Below are 23,251 nucleotides of genomic sequence, written 5' to 3' on the forward strand. Positions count from 1 at the left end.
TTAAAAACAAATCCAAATCCACACTTTATTGAAAACCGGGATCTTGCCGTAGCTCTGATCAGAATAAATCAGCTTACAGATACCACGACTCAGAAAAACAATATGTACAAAAGTCTCAGGAAAGGGAGAAAAAACAACTTGAAAAGAACATATCTTGGACAGGACTGGATTACTAGGATGGTTGTGTAGCAAAATAGTACAAAGTACGACAAAGAACCACATACACAACACTGTGCTCCCGAGCTGGGGGCAGGAACTCTCGGCTCCCACGTTCTTGGACCATATCCCATGATTCTTCGGGGCAGAAGGGCTGGTTGGGGCGCAGGGGTCTCCGTGCCCACTGGACAGCCCACACCAGGGGGCAGAGGCCAAACGCACGGAATGAGGCCCCGACACCAGCTACACTCACTCCCCCGTGAACCCCTTGTCTCTAAGAGAGAAGCGCTTGGCAAAGTCTACAGAACTGGCAGAGACTAGAGAGCTTTGAGTTCAATTGCAGCCAGTCATGTAAAAAACCCCACACCAATCTAAACCCTACAATTCCCTTATCCAGATTCCTACTAACTGAACTAACCGGAGAGGCAGAGGAGCAAGACATGGAAACTGCCCTCAAACCAAGTTTTGGTCTTTGGTAAACAGGGATAATACACAATACTGGTCCACAAATCAGCTTGAGACAAAACTACTGGGCATGGCAGGCATAAGACTGCAGAGCCCCGGCAGCAGCCACCGCAGGAGGGAGGGGATGGGTACGGGGGGAAGATGTGTCCTGCTGGGGTCACAGCTGTGGCTGGTCCTGGCCCCATCCGCACAGTCCCTTCCAGCTTCTGAGCCACCCTCTTGTGGAGCTCCCTTCTTGGAGCTTACAGCTCCCAGCCTGGGAGCCCAGCTGCACAGGGCTCTCTGGTGAGAGTGATTGGCAGTCCTCCTGAGAACACGAGGTTCCTCTGAGTTGGGGCAGGGCAAAGAGGACACGGAGCTGCAGGAGGCAGAGGCGGCTGCTCTAAGAGCAGGAAGGAGAATTCAGTTCAGAGAAGGGCAGGAAGTTTGGACTGTATGGACGCAGAGGCAGTGTCTTTGTCACCTGGCTTGGGAGGTGCCCAAAGTAAAGCTTCCTGAGTTCTCCAAGAGGAACACCACCCCCTGCTCTGGAACTTCACACTCAAACAAACAGTAAGCCAAAAGGAAGAGGTTTCTTCAGGGTCCCAGAAGTGCCCACTGAAGGCCCCTCTTGTCCCGTCTTGGAATAGCAGCTTCATTTTTGAGTTCGTATGGTGCCGCAGATTTGAGCAAGACGGTTCTGAAAGGAGAAGGAGAGGTCGTTCAGTGGGTGGTGCTGGGCAAACATGCCCACCCGTCCCTTAGTCTACTCAGGGAGCACTGACTCTAGGGCTGGGCCGGTCTGACTGAATCTCAGCTTTCCATCCTCTATTGGTACATGAACAAACTAACCTTTCTAGAAGGCAGCTACGTTCACCGCTAGACCAGTGCACACTGAACTAAACTTTCTGCATCTCTGTTTCTCATCTGAACGAAGCAGCAGAATGCCGTCTCAGATGAGACAGTGAAGGGATCGTTTGGGAACAGCAATGCTGGAGGTCCGGCTTGATGAAGGATGTCACCAGGTTCGGGTGGCTGGTACATGCCCAGTCTCAGCACCGGCCCATGTTCCGAATGACACGTTTGAGAAAGCAGCTCCGCCCTCATCCACTTCCTGGACATGCCCTTCACAGACCCTATCCCACCCCCCACCCAGAAGGGGGGCCAACAGCAGCCACGTTTGTGCTACATGTTCCCGTCCACCACACTAATCCAGCTGACAGGACCAGGGTGGCCCGTCTGACCAAAGCTGAGAACGGAATTGCAGATTCTTCCCCTTGAGAATTTAACTGAGGACTAACACTGGACAGCCCATGCTGGGCAATGGAGTAAGGAGTGCGACTACCCAGAACCGCATGCAGACCCAAGGCAGGGGGAGGAGAACCAACAGCCTCATGGAGAAGGTGATATTCTGCTTAGGGGGGAAGGACAGGTGCAGGAGAAATGAGTGCTTGGGCCCCAAAGACAGAGGAGATGAAGGAGCTAACGCAGCAGAGCAGAGCCCCGTCAGCCCCCGGCACTGGTCCCACCGCCCAGAGGGCCTGGCTGGCCAGCATGCTCCGATTCTGTGGGAGTCCTTGGAACAGGCTCCTCACCCTGTTCCTGAGGTCAACTGCTGTGCCATAACATACAGAAACCAACTGCCCGAATGAAGCAGAATTTTGATTTTCTTGTAGAACTTCTGTGGTAGGCACTCTGGGTTGGATCAAAACTCAACATCAGTTTAGGGACAGAATTGCTGCTAGGTAAGCAGGAGAACCTAGCATCAAAATTCCTTGGGGAAAACAGTTGTAAGTGTAAAGCATCAGCTCAGACCCAAAAGGCAATCCTAAGAAGTGCTAAACCCAGAGGGCTCCACCCTGTGCGTGGAGAGGAGCGTGAGACTTACGGAGAGCTTCTTAATGTTTCCCAGGGCCTCTGGATCCAGTTGTGCGATATCGATCCTCTGCAAGTCACTGGCCAATAACCGCATGCTCTGTGGGGAGGGGAGAGGGTTAAAGTGGCTGGTCCCTCAGATTAGGAACGTCTGCCGGCAGCCCAGGGTGCCCTGGGGGGTCCCCTTGATGTCCTGCACTTGTGGGGGTGGAGGGTGGCAAGGCAGGCAGGAGGGGTGTTAGTCCCAGGGAGACAGTGATGTTGGCGTTTATCACTGGGTCAGTGGCTGGATCAGCTGAAGACAAGGGGTGCACGTTAGCTCAGAAATGCCCTGCAGACCTCATGTGAGATAAACCACCAACTCCGTCCCTGAGTGGAGGTCAGCAACTTGCTCTGCTCTGCCTGCTTCAGACTCCTCAAAGTTACACCAAGTGGAAGACCCTCGCGCTCCCCTTTCTAGACTAAGCACGCACCCTGACAGTGCCCTCCTTTGCACGCCCTCTAAAATCTCCCTTAATGCACACATCACATGCTATGTTATTGTTCATTGGGAGCCTAGCTTGACTACCAACTGCTACTCAAGGGCAGGAATGTCTTCCACATCTTGAACCTGCTATTAATACAAGATACGTGGGCCTATGTTAGCTGATGAACAAATGGAACCCAGAGCTGGGCAAGAATCTTCCCAGTCTGGAGCTCTACCCTGGGAGAGGGAATGGTTCTGAGTCCTACAGAAGTGTGGAGATGACGAGCCAGGCAACCAAAGGACTTTGGGTTCTGGGAGAGAAGTGGGTTATGGACAAGAGAAAGAAAGGGTGAGTAAGCAGCACACCGTGGCCTGACCCACCCCTCCCCGGAACACTTACCTCTCCGCCTCCCACCGGCACAGTCAGGAATATCTCTTTGCTGTCAGCAAGAGGGCTGCCATTCAGAGAGACGTTGTAAATCCGCTCTCTGGCCGCTGGAGTACGCAGGCCCGGGGTCTTGAAGATCCTATAAAGTGGGAAAATCTCTGTAAAGATGGCTTGGCAGATTGAATGACACCAGGCGCTACGAGCCCTTCCAAACCCCATCCAGCCTCAAGCTGCAGTTTTCAAATCACACATTTCTAAGAAGGCGCGTTCTAAATTTAGGGTTAAAAAGCAGTAATGACTCAACACAGCTGGAGAAAGGAGGCTGTAATTATCAAACATACATCTAGCAAAAGTAAATTCTTATCCATGTAAATTTTAGGTCCAAAGCTCCATGTGGAGAGCAGTCACCCACCCATCCATCCATCCACGAAGCCAGAAATAAACAGTGGCTAATATATTTCCAAGAGTGGCTATGTGCTTCCATCAGGAGAAATTTTCCAGGGTCAAAGGAGGATGACTTTCTTGAGATCTTTAAAGTGCTTCCATCTCTTTTTCCCTAAATGTCCTTTGCTATATACTCATGCAAAAAAAAAAAAAGTTGAGGAGAATTAGGAAGTAGAAGGTAGGTCTTCCTCACTCTCCCACTCCAGAGATAAGCACGCTCAGTTCCTTATGTGTCCCTCCAGAAACTATCAAATGGGATCACCTAGGACATACTGCTCTGCCACCTGTTTGGAGAGGCTCCTGACCATGAAGCTCTTCCCATCAGCACATGCAGAGCCATTTATTTTTTAATGGCTACACAGCATCTCCTATCTAGTTGACCAGCACTGTAGAAGGGATTAATTTATGCTGTAAGAACATCCTTATTTATATTGGTCTCCCAAAAGGTGGTGTTAATTTTCACTCCTATCAAGGGTATGGGAAGAGCACCTACCAACTTAAACTTAATCAGAATCAGAAAAGACCAAAATAGGGACTTCCCTGGTGGCCCAGCGGTTAAGAATCTGCCTGCCAATGCAGGGGACGCAGGTTCAATCCCTGGTTCGGGAAGATACCACGTGCCTCGGAGCAACTAAATCTGAGCCACAACTGCTGAAGCCCGGGAGCCTTGAACCTATGCTCTGCAAAAAGAGAAGCCTGACAACCACGACTAGAGAGTAGCCCCCACTTGCTGCAACTAGAGAAAAGCCTGTGCAGCAACGAAGACCCAGCGCAATCAAAAATAAATAACTTAAAAAAAAAAAAAAAGAAAAGAAAAGACCAAAATAATCACTAGAGGCCTCCAAGTCATCAGGGACAGACTGGTCTCCTCCCTCTCATCAGATAAACAATCATTTTGCCACAGAAAACAGGCGAACCTGCTCTCAGGGAAGAGGCAAACATTAGGAAATACTCCTGAGTGAGGCTTTCCAGTATTTTTTAAATACCCTCCTTTTCTGACAAATGTCAAGTATTGGGCTCCCACCAAAATCCAAGCGCTGCTGCCAGTACTCACCTGGAGTCAAACCTGGGTGTCAGGCCCGGAGTTGGTTTCACCAGAGACAACTCCAGTCGGCCCACAGCTGGGGTAACGGTGGCGTAATGGCTTGACCTACAGGAGAGACATGGCCGTTAGGTGCACCAACTCTCAGGTCCAATGACTGCAGCCGGAGAGGCAGGTAACACTGAGCATGTCAGAGCCTGTCCTGGGCGCCTTCCACACATTAGCTCGTGTAGCCTCTTCACCACCCTGTGAGACGCACCATTATCCTCATTTCCAGATGCAGAAACTTGGGGATATTAGGGCAGAGCCAGAACCCTGAACCCAGGCAGTCTGCCTCCAGAATCTGACTTCTCAATCAAGCTAAGGGAACGAGAGGAAGGAGATAGCCCCTCTGCACGCTGTAGGCCCCCTAGTTGGAGCTCCTGTCCTCTTGCCAGACAGCTCCCACTGTGCAGGGAGAAGAGAGAGGAGCTCACTCTTCACAGACCCGCTCCAGTGACTCCTTTCCTGAGCTCGTTAAGAGGCAGCCCCCTCCCCCACCCTCCCAGCATAAGAAATTCAAGTCCATGGTGAGTTATTGCTTAGCAGGACCAGGAGGAATTTTTCAAGAAACTAACCACAGGTAGCCACTTTGTGACTAACCATGTGGGTAGCTCTACACACCGACTGTCTAGCAACTGAACAAAATATGCAGTGCTTACTGTATGTTTCTGTGTCTTATTAATCTCCCTGTTTGCATTTTTTTAAAAAAGGGTGGTGGTGGGGAGACAGAGAACATGGGCAGAAGAACCAGAGAAGGTGTTGGGTTGGACAGTTTCTAGAGGCCCCCCAAGCTCAGATACTGGTGGGTTCGATGATGTGAAGCTCTACTTGAAAACAAGTCACAAAGCCCCTTTACCGCGCATTCCTGCCATGATGAATGTGGCTCTCCAATAAAACCAAAAGCACATCTGAATTTGGAAAACCTGTTACCTTTTATTTTTGCCTTTCCCTTGTATGGACTGGGTTCTCTTCTTGGATGGAGGACACCTTTTAGCCTGAAGTCACAAACAAATGAAACTGAGGTTACAAAAAGCCCCACAAAGGGGAAAGGTTAGGGAGAAGGATACCAGCTCTGGAAAAGAACTGAATATCTGAACATCAGAAGGTATACCTTACAGAACTCACAGTGACTTAAATAATTCAGAGCAGAATTGGTCAACTAAGAATTATACTGCCTGAGTCTTCCAATTAGAGGACTTTGACCAACACTAAAGGTAAGTGCCTTTTGAACTGAGTGCAGCTTGGTTGGCTGCCCTATCCTGCTCCCACCCCTCATACGGCACCGCTGTGACAGTCACTAAGGGCACCCAGGTGCCCAGCACAAGGAACCCTCAGCAGCCCTCACGCTTGCCGAGTCCCTGGAGGTACCTGACAAGAATCACTTTTTACCTTCTGATGATCCTCCTCCCTTGTTCCGAAGATCGACCCACCACCCTTGCTTCCTGGCTGGCCTTCTGCTCTGCAGGCTGCCTCACGAGCTCCTCTTTCTACCTTCCCTCCAGGGCCCACCCTCAGCCTCCCCTCCACACTCTCCCCGTACAACCTCACTGACCCCCCTGCTGGGACAACCACCTAAAGATCTGGCAGTTGGTGTCTCTCAGTCTCTTACTTCTGCCTGAGCTCCAGGCTGAGACTTCTGTCAGGGCTAGACATGCTGGAGAAGTGTTCCACACTCAGCAGGTCCAACAACTGACAGACTAACTGCTGCCCTTTGCCCTGGCCCAGCACCCCTCCTCCTCCCACGCCCCCACCAGGGGGCGGTTCCCTAAGCCAGAAACCACCTGGTCGTCTCAGGTCGCTCCTTCCCTCCACCAATCTTGCCCACTCTGCTTTGTAAACCTCATCCCTTCTCTTTTCACAGGGTCAGGGCCTCAGTTCAAGAATTACAGCAGCCCTTGCATAGAAATCAATAAAGCTAGAACACACCCTCATACTGTGCAAAAAAATAAATGCAAAACGGCTTAAAGACAAACATGACATGACACCTTAAAACTCTTAGAAGCGAGTATAGGCAAAACATTCTCTGACATAAATTGTACCAATGTTTTCTTAGGTCAGTCTCCCAAGACAATAGAAATAAAAATAAACAAATGGGACTGAATTTTGGGACTTACAAATTTTGCACAGCAAAGGAAACATTAAAAACAAAAAAACACAAACCTACAGAACGGAAGAAAATATTTGTAAATGATGTCACAGACAAGGGCTTAATCTCCAAAATATACAAACAGCTCATACAACTCAACCACAAAAAAACAAAAAACCCAATCAAAAAATGGGCAGAAGACCTTAAGACCTTAACAGACATTTCTCCAAAGATGGCCAGTAGGCACATGAAAAGATGCTCAGCATCACTAATTATTAGAGAAATGCAAACCAAAACTACGAGGTACCTCCTCACACTAGTCAGAATGACCACCGCTAAAAAGTCTACAGATGATAAATGCTGGAGAGTGTGGAGAAAAGGGAACCCTTCTACACTGCTGGTGGGAATGTAAATTGGTGCAGCCATTATGGAAAACAGCATGACGTTCCTTAGAAAACTAAAAGCACAATGACATTCTGATCCAGCAATCCCACTCCTGGGCACATACCTGGACAAAACTATAATTCAAACAGATGCATGCACCCCTGTGTTCATGGCAGCACTATTCACAATAGCCAATACGTGGAAGCAACCTAAGCGTCCATCGACAGATGAATGGATGAAGATGTGGTATATACACAATGGAATACTACTTGGCCACAAAAAAGAACAAAACAATGCCTTTTGTGGCAACATGGATGCGATGAGAGATCATCATATTAAGTGAATAAGTCAGAGAAAGACCACATATATATCACATGTGGATGCCATATATCACATGTGGTATCTAAAATATGGCACAAATGAACATATCTGCAAAACAGAAACAGACTCACAGACACAGAGAACTGAACTGTGGTTGCCAGGGGGTGGCGGGTGGAGGAGAGGAGGACTGGGAGTTTGGGATTAGCGTACGTAAACTATTATATGTAAGATGGATAAACAAGGTCATACATATAGCACAGGGAACTATATTCAATACCCTGTGACAAAGCATAATGGAAAAGAATATTTGAAAAAGAATGCCTATAGTATATAACTGAGTCACTCTGCTCTACAGCAGAGATTTACACAACACTGTAAATCAACTATACTTCAATTAAACAAAATAATAAAGCTTCCCAACTGGTTCCCTTGTCTCTAATTTTCTCTCTCTTGTTTATCCTGAATGCTGTTCTGAAATACCTATCCATCATGTCACTTACCATGACCTACCTCATGAAATCACAACCTCTAAGCTTGGCTCACAAGACCACTGCTTTCCCCAGATTACCCTCACAGCTTATGTCCTTGCCACCACACCAAACCGCTTCCTGTTCCTCAAAGGGCACTTTCATACCTCTTCCTGGAATTCCCTTCCTTTTCTTCTCCAGCTAGTGAAATTTCACTCATTTTAAAAGCTGTGTCCTAAGAGGAATGGTAAAACTTCCAGGGGCAGTGGGGTAAGGTAGTGATAAAGGAGGTATACTATATTTTAAGTATTCCCTTGCCTGCTGAGAGGCTCCCGCCCCAAATCTGAGTGCTACTTACTCTTGCAGTTTGAGGATTCTTATTGTTATTTTCTTCCTCTTCTTCTTCCATTATCATCTCATCCACTTGCATTACCTTCCGTGCTATAAGAGTTTTAACAGAGTGATATTTCTCATGGGAATAAACTTTTATGCATTCACATTTCTTATAGGAAATAAAACTTGAGCAATCTTAGGTTGTAATCAAGAAACAGATCCAATAGAAAGATGATTAAAAAAAAAAAAGGATTTAGCCACACACACACAAAAGGTCTCAGAGTGGTTAAAAAACCCTCTATCGTGCTTTGTATGGGCAGCCCAGCATTCTGATTAAGAATGCAGACCCCAGAGCCAGACAGCCTTGAGCCTGAGGCCTGATCCTGCCTCTGACTATGCCACATGGTTTTCACCGCGACCCTCAATTTCTTCTTCTATAAAACGGAGGAGACACTTCATGGGGATATGACGAGACATGGAATGCGTGCTCCACGAAAACGGCGTCTTTGTTATTCATCCCAAAGTCTAGAATTGTGCCTACAAGTGCTTATTAAATATTTGTGGGATGAATGAATGTAAAGTCCCTTGAATGATACTGAACACATTATAAGTATTAATGTTGTTCAGTCACTAAGTTGTGTCCAACTCTTTTCAACCCCATGGACTGCTGTATGCCAGGCTTCCCGGTCCTTCACTATCTTTCAAGATTGCTCAAATTCACGTCCATTGAGTCAGTGTTGCTATCTAACCATCTCATCCTCTGAAGCCCTCTTCTTCAATCTTTCTCAACATCAGGGTCTTTTCTAATGAGTTAGCTCTTCGCATCAGGTGGCCAAAATATTGGAACTTCAGCTTCAGCTCAGGCCTTCCAGTAGATATTCAGGGTTGATTTCCTTTAGGATTGACTGGTTTGATCTCCTTGCTGTCCACAGAATTCTAGAGTCCTCTCTAACAACACAATTCTAAAGCATCAATTCTTCCGCATTCAGCTTTCTTTATGATCCAGCTCTCACATCTGTACATGACTACTGGAAAAACCATAGCTTTGACTATATGGACCTTTGTTGGCAAAGTGATATCTTTACTTTTTAACATACTGTCTAGATTAGTCATAGCTTTCCTTCCAAGGAGCAAGCTGCAGTTAGCATCCACAGTGACTCTGGAGACCAAGAAAATCTGTCACTGTTTCTACTTTTTCCCCTTCTAATTACCATGAAGTAATGGGACTGGAAGCCATGATCTTAGTTTTTTGAATGTTATTACTATTTATTATAATAAAATACTATTTATAAATAATAAGTTATTACAATTGTCATTTTAGAAGGGAAAGGAATATGAGGGATGTTTAAGATGGATGATTCAAGAGGAAGTAATACCAGTTTTTAATATTTAAGGGGTTGTCATATGGAAGACAGCTCTGCGGGACCTCAAAGAACAGAAGCAGTATCAATACGTAGATACCACAAGGAAACTTTGGTTCAAAATCAGAAAAAATGTTCTAACCATTCCAGCTGTCTATCATTGAAAGGGAGTGTCTCATTGCTAAATACATTCAACCACAGGCTAGAAAATCCTAAGCAGGGATTCCATAGAGAAATTTAACCGGGGGAAAGAGTTCAGATTCAATGAATTTTAAGCTTTTTTTTCTGACACAAATAAGAATACAAATATATTTATCTTAAAAAAAAAAAAAAAAAGGCAAGCTGGAATAAACATTGAGTGGTATTTTAGGCCTGGCCCAGTAGAGAAGGTGCTGCCTGATGGGCAGCCTTAAACCCAGAGCTTAAGGTCAGTGACAGCATGTCCCTTGGAGAGCCCATCCTGGCCTGAATCTATGCTCACTAATTACAATCAGCGTCCCCAAACTTTCCCTCTAAGACAGTGTTTCCCCGAGTGTGGGGCATGTATGGGAGAGCATTTTTCATGGATGGGTCAGTGAACTGAGTAGCATGGAATGACACGCTGAGAAAGTTGGTCCCTTCACAGTTCTCTTTCAACCCTTCTGCTCACATCAGGAGTCTTGGCTAGCACGGCCGCGTCTTGTCACACCTCTCCAAACCTCGCTCGCCTCTCTCTCAGGGAAGGAAGCAGGCAACAAAGTTTGGTTTCCAGCACAGCTTTTGTTTTTCTTCTTTCATTTTAGCTCACAAATTGGTCTGAAGAGTTCAGTTAGTTATCAGTCCTTCATATAATTAACTGAATGCAGAGGACAAAATCAAATTTTTGGATTTTCGAGACTGAGGACCAGGCATTAGAGGGAAGAGACTCCCCCAAGGAGGCCTCCCCGAGAAACCAGCCAACTACACTGGGCCTTCGCTCTCTCATTCCAACAAGGGGTTTTGAAAAGTACTCACTTTTGGCAAGTTTCAGGGGTGTCCGAGTAGCTTCTGCTGTTAATTTGTTTATTTCTGTGATATCCAAGTCAGCCTGTGCCAAACACAGTCAGAAAACACCAGGTATATCCCATCAAATGTGAGGAACAATATTTTAAGATTAAAAACAACTTAAAAAACCATATTCTTTGATACATAAAGATTATGTTACTTATAACACAAAATACTGAACTCCCATAAATTCACCATACAACCAAAGACTCAAAACATTGCCAATTACTTGCTTCTGGCTATGTACTTTTCCCTGTACTATTTCTTTGCCTCTCCTCAGAAGGTGACTAGTGTCCTGATTCTGTCATTCCTTAGAGATAACCACTATCATTCCATCTGCCTGAAAGAAAGTGTGGGTGTATGTATATTTCTCCACAAATGTCTATGTGCTTAAACAATATTTTGCTTGGTTCTGCTTTTGACCACTATTTGTGATTGAAATTAATTTGTTTTCACTGCTATGTAATACCTGTCACAATGGATTGGTCCAGTCTCCTGTCAATAGTATTTTGCTATTACAAACACTACTGCTTTGAACTGTCTTATAGCTGTGTCTGATGCACGCATGTCCAGGTTTACTCTTGGCTGTATACTTAGGGATAGGGCATCAGAGAGTTTCAGGGTACACAGGTGTTCAGCCTTAATATTATGCAAAATTGTTTTCCAAAGTGATTGTACTTGTTTACATGCCAGGAGCAAACAGTACAAGTTTCAAATGACCCATATTCTCTACAACATTTGATGCTATGTCAGTCTTCTCATTCCACCCCCAGCTTTATTGAGGTATAATTGACAAATATCATTCTAACACATTTAAAGTGTTACGAAGGTGAGATGTATGGAGAGAGTAACATGGGAACTTAAATTACCATATGTAAAACAGATAGCAAATGGGAATTAGTTGTATGTCTCAGGGAACTCAAACAGGGGCTCTGTACCAAACTAAAGGTGTGGGATGGGGAGGAGAATGGGAGGGAGGTTCAAGAGGAAGGGGATATATGTATACCTATGGCTGCAATGGCACCCCACTCCAGTACTCTTGCCTGGAAAATCCCATGGACGGAGGAGCCTGGTGGGCTGCAGTCCATGGGGTCACTGAGGGTCAGACACAACTGAGCGACTTCACTTTCACTTTTCACTTTCATGCATTGGAGAAGGAAATGGCAACCCACTCCAGTGTTCTTGCCTGGAGAATCCCAGGGACAGGGGAGCCTGGTGGGCTGCTGTCTATGGGGTCGCACAGAGTCGGACACGACTGAAGCGACTTAGCAGCAGTAGCAGCAGCAGCAGCATGGCTGATTCATGTTAAGATTTGACACAAAACAACAAAATTCTGAAAGCAATTATCCTTCAATTAAAAAATAAATTTAAAAAATGCCTACATATATAAAAAAAGTGTTACACATACACATTGTGAAATGATTATCACAATCAAGTTAATTAATGCACCTATCACACAGTTACCTTAAAAGAATTTTTTTAAGTCTAAAGTTATGACCAACCTAGATAGCATATTCAAAAGCAGAGACATTACTCTTCCAACAAAGGTTCGTCTAGTCAAGGCTATGGTTTTTCCCGTGTCATGTATGGATGTGAGAGTTGGACTGTGAAGAAGGCTGAGTGCCAAAGAATTGATGCTTTTGAACTGTGGTGTTGGAGAAGACTCTTGAGAGTCCCTTGGACTGCAAGGAGATCCAACCAGTCCATTCTGAAGGAGATCAGCCCTGGGAGTTCTTTGGAAGGAATGATGCTAAAGCTGAAACTCCAGTACTTTGGCCACCTCATGCGAAGAGTTGACACATTGGAAAAGACTCTGATGCTGGGAGGGATTGGGGGCAGGAGGAGAAGGGAATGACAGAGGATGAGATGGCTGGATGGCATCACTGACTCGATGGACGTGAGTCTGGGTGAACTCCGGGAGTTGGTGATGGACAGTGAGGCCTGGCGTGCTGCGATTCATGGGGTCGCAAAGAGTCGGACACGACTGAGCGACTGAACTGAACTGAACTGAGAGGGCCAAATGTTTTTCTGCTATGCTCCTGTACCCTTCAAAAAGGCTACCAGTCACCATTCTAATTAAGTTTATTCCCAGGGGTAACTATCTATATGTATGGGAATAGCCAAAAGCAGGCATGCTTCACAAGCCTTTTCTTGTAGGGCACATTAAGTATCAGAATAGCCATTACAGACAAGGAATGACAGTTTCATCTCTGGATTGGTAGAGACTACATGGAGTACTCAGACAAGGATTCTGAGGCTGTCAGGGCTTAGCAAGAAGCTATGCTGTGCTAGAGAGATGAGCAGTGTCTGAAATGGAGGATGATTCAGTAGTCATAGTGGCTACTGAACAAATGATTCATAGCTCATGTGTCTGAGGAACTGAATATTTTATTAATTTTAATTAAAGTTACACATGGCTGGTGGCTATTGTAACAGACAGTACTGATCTAAACTCTATTCTGCCTCCCCATCATACTGCCTTCAGTCCTAGCAATCATGGCAGGGGGAAGAAGGTGAGAGGGAGTGGGGAATCCTGAGAGTCCCAAGCAAGAGCACAGCTTCTAGAGTATGATGTGAAAAGGCAACAGTCTCTTTGTCCCCTAGCAGGCCAGGGGTTTAAAGGAACTTGGCTTTCTACTTCACCTGCAAAGGTCAGGGCAAAGAGCTGCAAGGAACCTGCCCAAAATAGGACTATTTCTCTATAAACCTTGGAACTACTTGGCCTTCATGTACTCAGCATTCAACAACTATAATCTTTTAGTTGACATCAGTAATGTCCCCTCTGGAACTTGTTCCACAGTCAGCACCCACCATTGAATTTTGTGGATGGACTAAACTTAAAACTAACCAAGAGTTCAAAAATAGAAGTCACTTACTGTTGCTGCTTCTTCCAGGGCCCGTTTGCTTCCTCCAAGGGCTTTGAAAAGAACAATTTGCTTGGTTACTAGATTTTATTAATTAACAAACTATCTTCCCTAATATGACCACTTATCTTACACTGGACCAGATTAAGTCCTTGGTCCAACATTCAGGAGCCTCTACAACCTAGTCTAATCTTTCCCCAAGCTTGACTGTTCCCTTCATGACTTACTACAAGTTCCACTACACCAAAGTGACTGTTATTTCCCAAATGTGCCACTGTCTCTCATGACTGAGTGTTCTGATAGTTATTTCTCCTGCCTGAAATAATCCCCTGCACTCTACAAATTTGGAATTCATCTTTCAAAACCCAGCTCAAACCCAAAACTCTGCTTATTTTTCTCTCACAGCAGATTGCTGCAATGTGTTGAGTTAATTGCTCACGATCATCATATCCAACAACTACTCAAAGCTGTAGAAGTGCCCAACCCTGCCTTGAACTGAACTCGAGGACAAAAATAATATCCACAGCTTCTGGTAAAAAATATGTCATCAGTATGTATGATGTAAATGTGTACTGAATGAAGAGATCTTCGCAAGATTTAGATGTAGAATAAAAACTTAGGTTAGAGTCCTCCTGCTGGAAGTGCTGGTAGTATCCTGTCTAACAGTTAAGAACTCAGACTTTGGAACCAGAATGCCTACATTCAAATATGTTACTAATTGGCTTATGAGACTTTGAGCAAACAATCTCTGTGCTTTAATCTTGTCATCTACAAAACAGGAATAAAACCAACAACTAATATGTTTGTTATGAGGATGAAATCAGTTAATATATGGAAAACACTTGGTTTTTCAGTTAACACTGGAAAACACAATGCCTGTCTGGCATAGAAAGCACTATATAAATGTGCTTACTGACCACTACTTTATTCTCTTTTGTAGTACTTATAATTTCAAATATATAATCATGTCCAAATTTTTAGAACAAGTTTTCTCTACTAACTTGTAAGTTCCTGGAGGCAAGGATAATGTCTGTTTTATTTCCCAATGCATCTTCAGCACCCAATATTGTGACTAACACATGCTCAATGAATATTTACAGAAATGCAAAAATAGATTAATAAATAAAAGAGAAAGTCCAAAAGGATCATTAAATGACATCTATGTGAGCAGAACGTGCATTTCTATCCAGGTAGCAGGGTAATTAATCATAAGAAAATAGTAAAAGGGTAACCCAGCAAAAGGACAGCCTCTTGCATTTCTTTGGACGTTTAACCAGGGGGTAGGGTAGGGAACAGGGTGGGGTTTTCCTCTGGCCAGGAAAACTCTTCGAGTCCTCGCACTTTACAATTTGTTTGCCAGTGTATAAACTGGTGATTTCCATAAGCTGCAGAAAGAGCTGGTTGGAGTTATCCTTCCATCTGTGCTCTGGTAACAAATTATTCATTCATTCACTTTTAAATGGTTAGATAAAATACCACCCCCCCTCAAAAAAAGAGTATTTCATGACACATGAAATCTGTCAAATTCACATTTCAGTGTTTCCATAAATAGATTTCTGTTGGAAAACAGCTATGCCCATTTATTACAGCTGTTTTGGAACTATAACAGCAAAGTTGAGTAGTTTGGACAGAGAACCTTCTGGCCTACAAAGCCTAAAATAGTTATTATCTCTTCCTTTAGAGAAAACATTTGCCTGCCTGCAGAGAAAGATGAGGGAAAGTGCTAAGAAGAAAAGCAGGGAGGTGAGACAGGGATTGGGGAGGAGTAGGACTGCAATTTCCTTCTAAGACCTCACTGAGAAGATAAAAGCTGCCATGGTAACCACAGAAGGGCTCCAGGCCGAGGCCTGGGGAAAGACCAGGAGCTCTTACCGAAGTATTCGAGCCAGTTCATCTCGCGCAGCGCCTTGGGGAGTCGCAGGATCTCAATGTTGTACAGGTTATCCAACTCTTTGAGGAGGTTCTGCCTGTCTGACTGAATTTGCTTGGATCGCATTTGCACTGCGAGAGGGCAGAGAGGACACGGCACGGGTCACCCCCTGGGGAAAAGGTTTCCGGAATCCCTGCTGCCCGAGTCCCAGTCCTCCAGCACCCCGCGATTGCCCCCCGTGACCGCGACTACCCGGGCTCCGCCCCTTACCTTCACGGTCGAAGTCCTTAAGAAAGGAGGCGAGCTTTCGGTTCCGCAGCGCGTTGGTCTTGGCCACCCGACTGCCGCCCTTCCTAGACGGAGCCATGGCGCTTCGATAGAGGCTGCGGGGAGCGAGGGGCGGAGGCACAAGGCGTCAGCGGCGGAGATGATGAAGGAGAGGGGGCCGCAAGGGGGCGGGGGAGGGTGGAGGCGGGGGAGAGTGAAGGCCTCCCCAGAGGGTTTTTGAATGGGGACCCCTGCCCTTCCGGGCCCGGGCATAAAGGATTCGCGAGGCACCCACCTGCAGGTTCTGAAACCCGGGCTGAGGAAAAACCTGGTTGCTTCAGCCGAGAAGGAGCGACTCCGAGGCTAACGCGACGTGAGACCGCCGCCACCAAATTCAAACTGCCAAAGGCTGGCCAATAAAAAGCCGCCGTCTTAGGAGAGTCTCACAACAGCCAATCACAGAGAAGCTTCGCAATCGGGCAGCCAGTCCACATGTAAACTACAGCACCCAGAAGGCATTGCGGTCCGACCGCATATTTTTAGCGACTCTGTAGCCACGTCTGGGCATGCGCAGCGAAACAGCGGAGGCGTGCGGGGGTCTTGGAATTTCCTTAAACTTGTATTGGTTTAGTTTTGTTTTCCCGCTGGTTTAGAAGAGCGGCCGGAAACTTCAAGTAGAGAAGACAAGATTCTGGCTCCGGAAGCACGGGTCGGCCCAGTGAACCTTCGTCTGGAACTGCCCGAAGCCAAGGGGTAGTCAGGAACCTTTCGCGAGGTGGGAAACGAAGCTTCTGCCTTCCGAGAGCCTCTCTGAAGGTAAGCCTCGCGCTAGAAACACCTGTCGGGAGAGACAGACGGCCCTACCTCAGGAAACTTTGTTTAGCTGGACCTCCCCGAGAACGGAAATAACTCCCACTCTTGACTCGGTCCTTTCCCTGTCGACTTGGGACCCTAATGATATTTGCTTTTTCCTGGTTTTTGTTTGTGTTTTCACCCCCACAGTAGAAGATGACTGAAGATCAGCCTTTGCTTGCCGTGCAGGAGGCCCTGAGGAAGTGCTTTCCCGTGGTGGACGAGCAGCAGGGCCTGTGGCAGAGTGCTCTGAGGGACTGCCCGCCCCTCCTGGCCTCCCTCAGCAACCTGGCAGAGCAGCTGCAGGCCGCACAGAACCTGCGATTTGAGGATGTGCCCTCACTTCGGGACTTCCCAGACTTACAGGAGCGGCTGAGGCGCAAGCAGCTGGCGGCTGGTGACACTATCCTGGACAAGCTAGGAGAGAGGCTGTAAGAGGCACAGTGGCGCTCTTTCTTGGCCTAGAGATGTTAAAACTGGGTATTTAATAATCTAGGATCAGTGAGAAGGGGGTTTTTCTCCTTACTTAAGAGAATGGTATTTGGGGGTGTGTCAACCTTACCCCCTTTCCATCTGTTGCAGTGGGACCTCTCTCTGTCAAAAAAACCATTTTCTGGCACTTCCCTTATTAGCTAGGCATGACAGTGGTGGACTTAGTAAAAGTTATCAAAGCAGAACAGAAAAGTGATGGAGAAAGCTCATTGGCCCTCCACTGTAGTTTTCCTTAGGTAGAAAGCAGCAGCAGCAAGGATTTTACGTACATTATCTCATAACATCTTTTCAACAACTCTGTGACTTAACCTCACTGAATCCCATTTTTCAGGTGAGGAAACTGAGGCTCACGCAAATTGCCTGTGCTCAGGCAGTTAGTAAATAGTAAAGCTGGGATGCTAATCCAAGTGCCTGTGGTACTGGGGCCAGAAGCTCCTAACCACCGCTTTGTTCTGCTGTGCATTGGTGTCTGAGCCAGGAGGAGCACCAATGTTAGGCCCTCGGTCTTAGAGTTACAGGTAGTTGGGGATAGAGAAGAGAGGGCACATATGGCCTTCCCTTAACCAGGATGAAAGGAGGTTCTAGTGTGTAGGGTTTGCCATAGACTGATAGGAAACTCAAAGATGGGGGCCTTCTTTGTATTTATCTGTACTAAAAACATTAAGAACCTATGGGATGCAAAACACAGGTGCTAGGAATACAGTAATAAGGCCGACTTAGTTCCTAAGTCGAGTAAAAGAGTCAATTAAGTTAGGTCATTAAACATTCTAAGATAGCGAACTTTTATTTCAGTTGGTTACATGTTTTTATGTGGATATTGAGCTGTTATTTTTAGCCTAGTTTTTCATTGTGAGTCACAGTCAAACTTGAAAGCTGCGGTTCTAGGCTAGGGAGTGCCTTGCCCTTTGGGAAGTTGTAGCCTTCGTCTTGGTGGCTGGACCTCTTGGAGTCACCAATGGAATAATAACTTTTAAAATAAGTATATAATAATTTTTAAAATAATTATGTAAAAATAATGTAATAAAATTTTCCATAAGCTAGGTACTTCCCTAATGGCTTAATATGCATTATTGTATTTACTCTTCACAACAGTCCTTTTCATTCTTTGAACAAATGATTGTTGCTTTGTCTGCCAGTCTCTGTTTTAGGTACTTAGGATGCACAGTGAACAAAAGAGACTTGTTTTTGTTCGTGATTGAGAATAAGTAACTTTCCTGAGATCCACAATAATCTGTGTATGTCAAGAGCCCAAATTTTACCCATTCAAGAATTCACTAGGGTGGGACACGATATAGCATGAGCACAATACTGCTCTGTTGCTGTAGTTCCCTCTTGCTTATTCCTTTCACATACGTGGCGTTAGACTATGTGTGAACATTTCCTCTCCTTTATGGGAGTCCCAGAAAGCCTGCTTGGTCTTTTCTGTCTTTGGCAGCTGGGCCCATCACACAGCTTTTGAGAGTGATGTAACTTCAGCCTCATCATCTTTAAGTCAGTTCTTAATTGTTAAGCCACCCTTCCATCCAAGGCACCTGGGACCAGTAGATCTCCTACGGAGGCAGTTTTTCCCATTGGGATGTGTGGCAGTATCTGGAGACATTATTGATTGCTACAGCTTGAGATGGGTGGTGACAGTTTGCTCTTGTCATCTAGTAGGTAGAGGCCAAGGTTGCTGCTGAACAATGTACAACGCACAGGGCAGCCCTCCACCACAAAGAATCATCAGGTCCAAGATGTTCTTGGTACCGAGGTTGAGGAACCTGACCGTAGGCCTTTCTCATCATATTGCCTAATATCAGATTCCCCCACCCGCCCCAGAGCCACCCTCCTCAAGGTGCGTGATGTGGTCAGCAGCCACGTGGAGCACGTGCTTCAGATCTATGAGCAGCATGCAGACACGATCGGCCTCGATGCTGTCCTGCAGGCTTCAGCTGCGAGCCCCTCTGTGGCTGAAATGTTGGAGTGGTTGCAGGATATTGAGAGACATTATCGGAATTCATATCCTTTGCACACGTTTCGCAGAGCTGTTCCAGGAAGTCTTGTTAATTTCAGTTTTCACTGGATTACACAAAAATACATAGTTTAAGTCAGTTCTCTTTGGTTCCTGGACTTGGATTCCTCCTGCATTCCTTTGTACAGTCATTCCTCAAATCATTTATTGAGCAGATGCTACCTTCCAGGCCTTATTCTAGGTGGTGGGAGCTAGGCATTAAAAAAGGGAAAATATATAAAATGTCTGTGATATTAAGTGCCTTGAAGAAAAATAAAGCAGGGAATGGGGAAACCAAGGGTTAAGGGTGGGCTTGTAGTTTTAAATAGGGTGGTCAGGGCAGGCCTCACTGAGAAAGTGCTTTCTAAGAAAAGACATGAAGATGGTGAGGGGAAGAATCGTGTGGGTGTTCAGGGGAAGAGTGTTCCAGGTAGAAGGAGCAGCAAGTGTAAAGGCCCAGAGGTGACAGCAAGCTTGGTCCGTTCAGGAAATAGCAAGGCAGCCGGTAGGGCTCGAGCCACGTGAAAGGGGCTGGTCTAACAGGTGGTGCTGTCAGGAGACAGGGCTAGGGCTGGTAGGGCCTCCGAGGTCTTTGGAAGGATTTGGGCTTTTATTCTGAGAGAGACAAAGGCTGTAGAAAGTTTTGAGTAGAGGAGTAATCTGATCAGACCTATGTTATCACCCAGCTGTGTTCTGAGGGAAGGCTTGGGTGGAAGCCGAAAGACCATTTCATTGGAGTCCTCTCCCTTTTTCTCTCTAGTTTTGCCTGATAGTCGCGTCTACTCTCTGGCTGGAGTTTCTACCTTCATTTATTCTTGCCTCTAGTTTTGATCTTCAGTTTCCTGCAGCTGCCTCCCAACTGGAATCTCATGGAACTGCAGGCTCAAATGGATGAAGATCCAACCCCCGCACCAGCCCCCACCCCATCAGCTCCCTTTTTCTTCAGTTGTAGCGTCAACCCTGTCTGGTCACCTAGTCTGTAAACTTGAGGGTTGTCCCCCAAGCCCACTGTTTGCTAATTGCGTCAGTAGCGGCGTTGGCTGCGTTGGTGGCAGCAGCAGCTGGGGCTGCCCTCTCGGAGCACTTACTGTGTGCCGGGTGCTGTTGTAAGGGTGTTTGGTTCCACTGTCAGGTCCTCCCGTTCTGTTTCCTTGGTGTTTCTCGGAGATCCCTTCTGTATCCCCACTGCCTGTGCCACGGTCTCACTTGGACCCTTTGTCGCATGCCTTCTGTAGGCAGGTTGCTCTGACCCTGGCTTCTTTCCTTCGAGGGAAGAAGCTACCTCCAGGTAGTGGCCACGCTCTACAGATTTATCTTCAGGAGGTCCTCTTCGAGGTCCTGTTCTGATCCTACTGGGTAGGGCTTCTCCGTAGCTTCTTGTGTCCCTAGGGTGAGACCCCGCACACTGGTCTGTGTCTTCTCCCTCCACCTGCCTGCTCAGCTGCCTTGCCTGCTCCCTACACACTATTCCATTCGGCACCTCGTTGAAAGATGTACTGTCCTGAATCCATTCCGTGCTTCCCCTCTTCTTTGTCTTGGTTTAAGCTCTTGCTACCAGCCGGAATCTTCCTACTGTCCTCTGAAGCAGCAGTTCCCCACCCTTCTTGGCGCTGGGGACTGGTTTCGTGAAAGTCAGTTTTTCCACAGTCGGGGGTGGGAGGGATGGTTCAGGTGGTAATGCGAGCAGTGGGGAGTGGCAGAATCTTCACTTTCTGGACCACTACTCACTTCCTGCTGTGAGGCTCAGTTCCTAACAGGCCACAAACGGGTACCAGAGATTGGGGACCCCTGCTCTAAGGGGGATGAATTTATCCTGTGAACTTCCACTGAGTTTTATCTCTTCCCATTTAGAGTCTTTTCAGTTTCTGTTTTGTTTTGTTTTTTTCTCACCATAGTGAGATCCCAGTTTGCGGGGCAGTGTTTCATCCCTTCCCTGTAGCCCAGAACCTTGTGTACAGAGGGGCTCGGTAAAGACCTGTAGCAGAGGTGAGCCCGCCCACCTGGTAAATGTAATGATAACTGTGCTGTTGCTTTTCTGGCCCCTGGGAATGCTCTCCAGGGTATTTTCTTCCCTCAGCACATCTCATTTTCTTTTTGAGCACCTTCCTTAATTCCCAGGAAAGTACCTGAAGAGGAAGTACCTCCTGTCCTCAATCCAATGGGAAGACTTGGGAAACATCCAAGCTTTGCCCAGAGCCTGGGACCGAATCTCAGAAGATGAACACCCGGACCTTGTACGAGGTGCTGGTTTTCATGCAGTCCCTCATGTCTGCTCCCCTCCTTTCTGTGTCTAGCCTCTTTGGAATCACGAAGAGGTTCCCCCTCCTGGTGCCTCTAGCTTTTACAAATCTGGTGTTTTGTGTTTTCTGAAGAGCTGGTATGCCACATGTTCTCTCTTTTCCTGTTCTAGATGTCATGTTGAATGTTTCCTTCTTCCTGGAAGAGTGAAGAAGCCGTGTGTTTATCGGGAGACTAGGGGGACACAGGTGAAGACCGACATTGCTGCCTTCCTGTATGTCTAAAAAAATGTCAGTACTGCGTCCTGACTTACTGGAAATGTCAGTGCCCAGCGCCTGAGGACTGGCTCTTCAGTGGATTCTGCTGGACATTCCTGATGTTGGTGCTGCTTCATGCCGGGTCGTGGGTAAGGGTACATGGTTACCCCTTGCCCTTCCCTAAGACTCAGGAGAATGGACAGAGGCAGATAGGATGCAGGAAAGGCGATGCAGAAGAACACCAGGGACAGAAGCAACAGCCACAGAAGTGGTAAGGAAGGAAAGGGCCAGGGTAGAGAGTTGGCACCACCCCCAGCATCGTCCAAGGCTCTGAGCCTCGTTGACACCAGATCCTGATCTCCTCTCTTTTTGTCGGTACCTGACTCCTTGATGGAAAAAAATGTGGCTTTGATGATTTAAAGAAATGGAGGTGATGTTGATGGAAAACTCATTATTTTTCAGTTGCAACGGCTCCTTATCATCAGGACACTTTCTAGAGCCTTCCACCAGGGGGAGGTGGTGTAGCATGAATTCTGAGTGTTTTGTGTTTGGATCTGTTCCCTTGCTGCTCTTACTGACAGTAAGTAACTGGGGATAGTGGGGCTCTTAAAATAACAGGGTTTTCTTTTTACCAAAGCCGGCAACCAATTTGCTACAGGCCCCTGATCTTGGAGTAGCTGCATGGATGGGAGGTCCCCAGTCCAGAGTCAGGCAATCAGGATTGTGTTTCTGAGGCCCAGTGCCTTCATCTGTGAAATGGTTGTGGTCCTTGCAGACCTGTCAGCTTCCTGGGCTGGTTAAAAATCTTGGTTATTGGATGTAAAGGGACTTAAGAAAGAATGTAGATATTTTTCAAGATGAAAATGACTTTTTAAGTTATAAAAGTGATGATATGCTTTTTAAAAAAATTATAGAAAAATTATGGAAAACATTTAAAATGTAGAAAACCATAAAACGAACTCCATCAGAGATATTTTATATGTATCTTTTCAGTGTCCATAGTCACAATTTTTTTAACAAAACAATTTGGGTATCATTGATACATACTGTTATTTAAATTGTCTTTAAAGAAACACCTTTATATAGTTGGGCTAGTTTTTCATATCTCTGTCTGTATATAGCTCAATGCAATTATATACCATTCTATGGATTATTATAGTATTATGTTTTACATGTATTTTTTAAGTCTTCATGTTTTTCTACCTGTGTGTGCATGCTGAGTCGCTTCAGTCATGTCCAACTCTTTGTGACCCTGTGGACCATAGCCTGCCAGGCTCCTCTGTCCATTGGATTCTCTAAGCAAGAATACTGGAGTAGGTTGCCACGCCCTCCTCCAGGGGATCTTCCTGACCCAGGGATTGAACCCATGTCTCTTGTGGTTCCTGCATTGCAGGTGGACTCTTTACCCTGAGCCACGAAGGAAGCCCATCATATATACAATAATTGTAAATAACCTTAAGACCTTTAAGTATTAGGTCTTACAATGTACTCTGGGGACAGAGGTAAAGGAGAACCCAGAAAGATTTATAGTTCAACCAGGGAAAAATTTAAACCAGTATTTCTCAAGCTTGAGTTCAGTTTGGTTCAGT

General features: G+C 46.2%; 2 protein-coding genes across 4 annotated transcripts; one reads left to right on the forward strand and one right to left on the reverse strand.

The window, feature by feature from the left end:
- On the reverse strand, nt 1-16,273 carry CDCA8 (cell division cycle associated 8). The gene is made up of 11 exons (XM_006077562.4): nt 16,129-16,273; nt 15,837-15,949; nt 15,569-15,697; nt 13,709-13,749; nt 10,803-10,875; nt 8,474-8,556; nt 5,788-5,852; nt 4,828-4,923; nt 3,342-3,468; nt 2,489-2,575; nt 1-1,300 (listed from the first exon to the last, which is right to left on the reverse strand). Exons 2-11 carry the CDS (start codon nt 15,931-15,933, stop codon nt 1,256-1,258), a joined length of 843 nt encoding a protein of 280 aa, XP_006077624.2. The 5' UTR covers nt 15,934-15,949; nt 16,129-16,273; the 3' UTR covers nt 1-1,255.
- Nucleotides 16,274-16,398: 125 nt separating this feature from the next.
- On the forward strand, nt 16,399-22,839 carry C6H1orf109 (chromosome 6 C1orf109 homolog). Of its 3 annotated transcripts, XM_025289059.3 has the most exons (5): nt 16,404-16,649; nt 16,836-17,116; nt 18,996-19,175; nt 21,290-21,408; nt 21,578-22,839. In XM_025289059.3, the coding sequence occupies exons 2-5, from the start codon at nt 16,842-16,844 to the stop codon at nt 21,613-21,615; spliced, it is 612 nt and encodes a 203-aa protein (XP_025144844.1). In that variant the 5' UTR covers nt 16,404-16,649; nt 16,836-16,841; the 3' UTR covers nt 21,616-22,839. The 3 variants fall into 3 exon arrangements, with proteins under 3 accessions (XP_025144843.1, XP_006077625.1, XP_025144844.1); XM_025289058.3 differs by lacking the exon at nt 21,578-22,839 and having other exon boundaries at nt 16,399-16,649; nt 16,839-17,116; nt 21,290-21,571; XM_006077563.4 differs by lacking the exon at nt 21,578-22,839 and having other exon boundaries at nt 16,402-16,649; nt 21,290-21,571.
- Nucleotides 22,840-23,251: the final 412 nt, after the last annotated feature.

The sequence above is a fragment of the Bubalus bubalis genome, chromosome 6 (assembly GCF_019923935.1).
Source record: "Bubalus bubalis isolate 160015118507 breed Murrah chromosome 6, NDDB_SH_1, whole genome shotgun sequence".
NCBI classification, from domain to species: domain Eukaryota; kingdom Metazoa; phylum Chordata; class Mammalia; order Artiodactyla; family Bovidae; genus Bubalus; species Bubalus bubalis.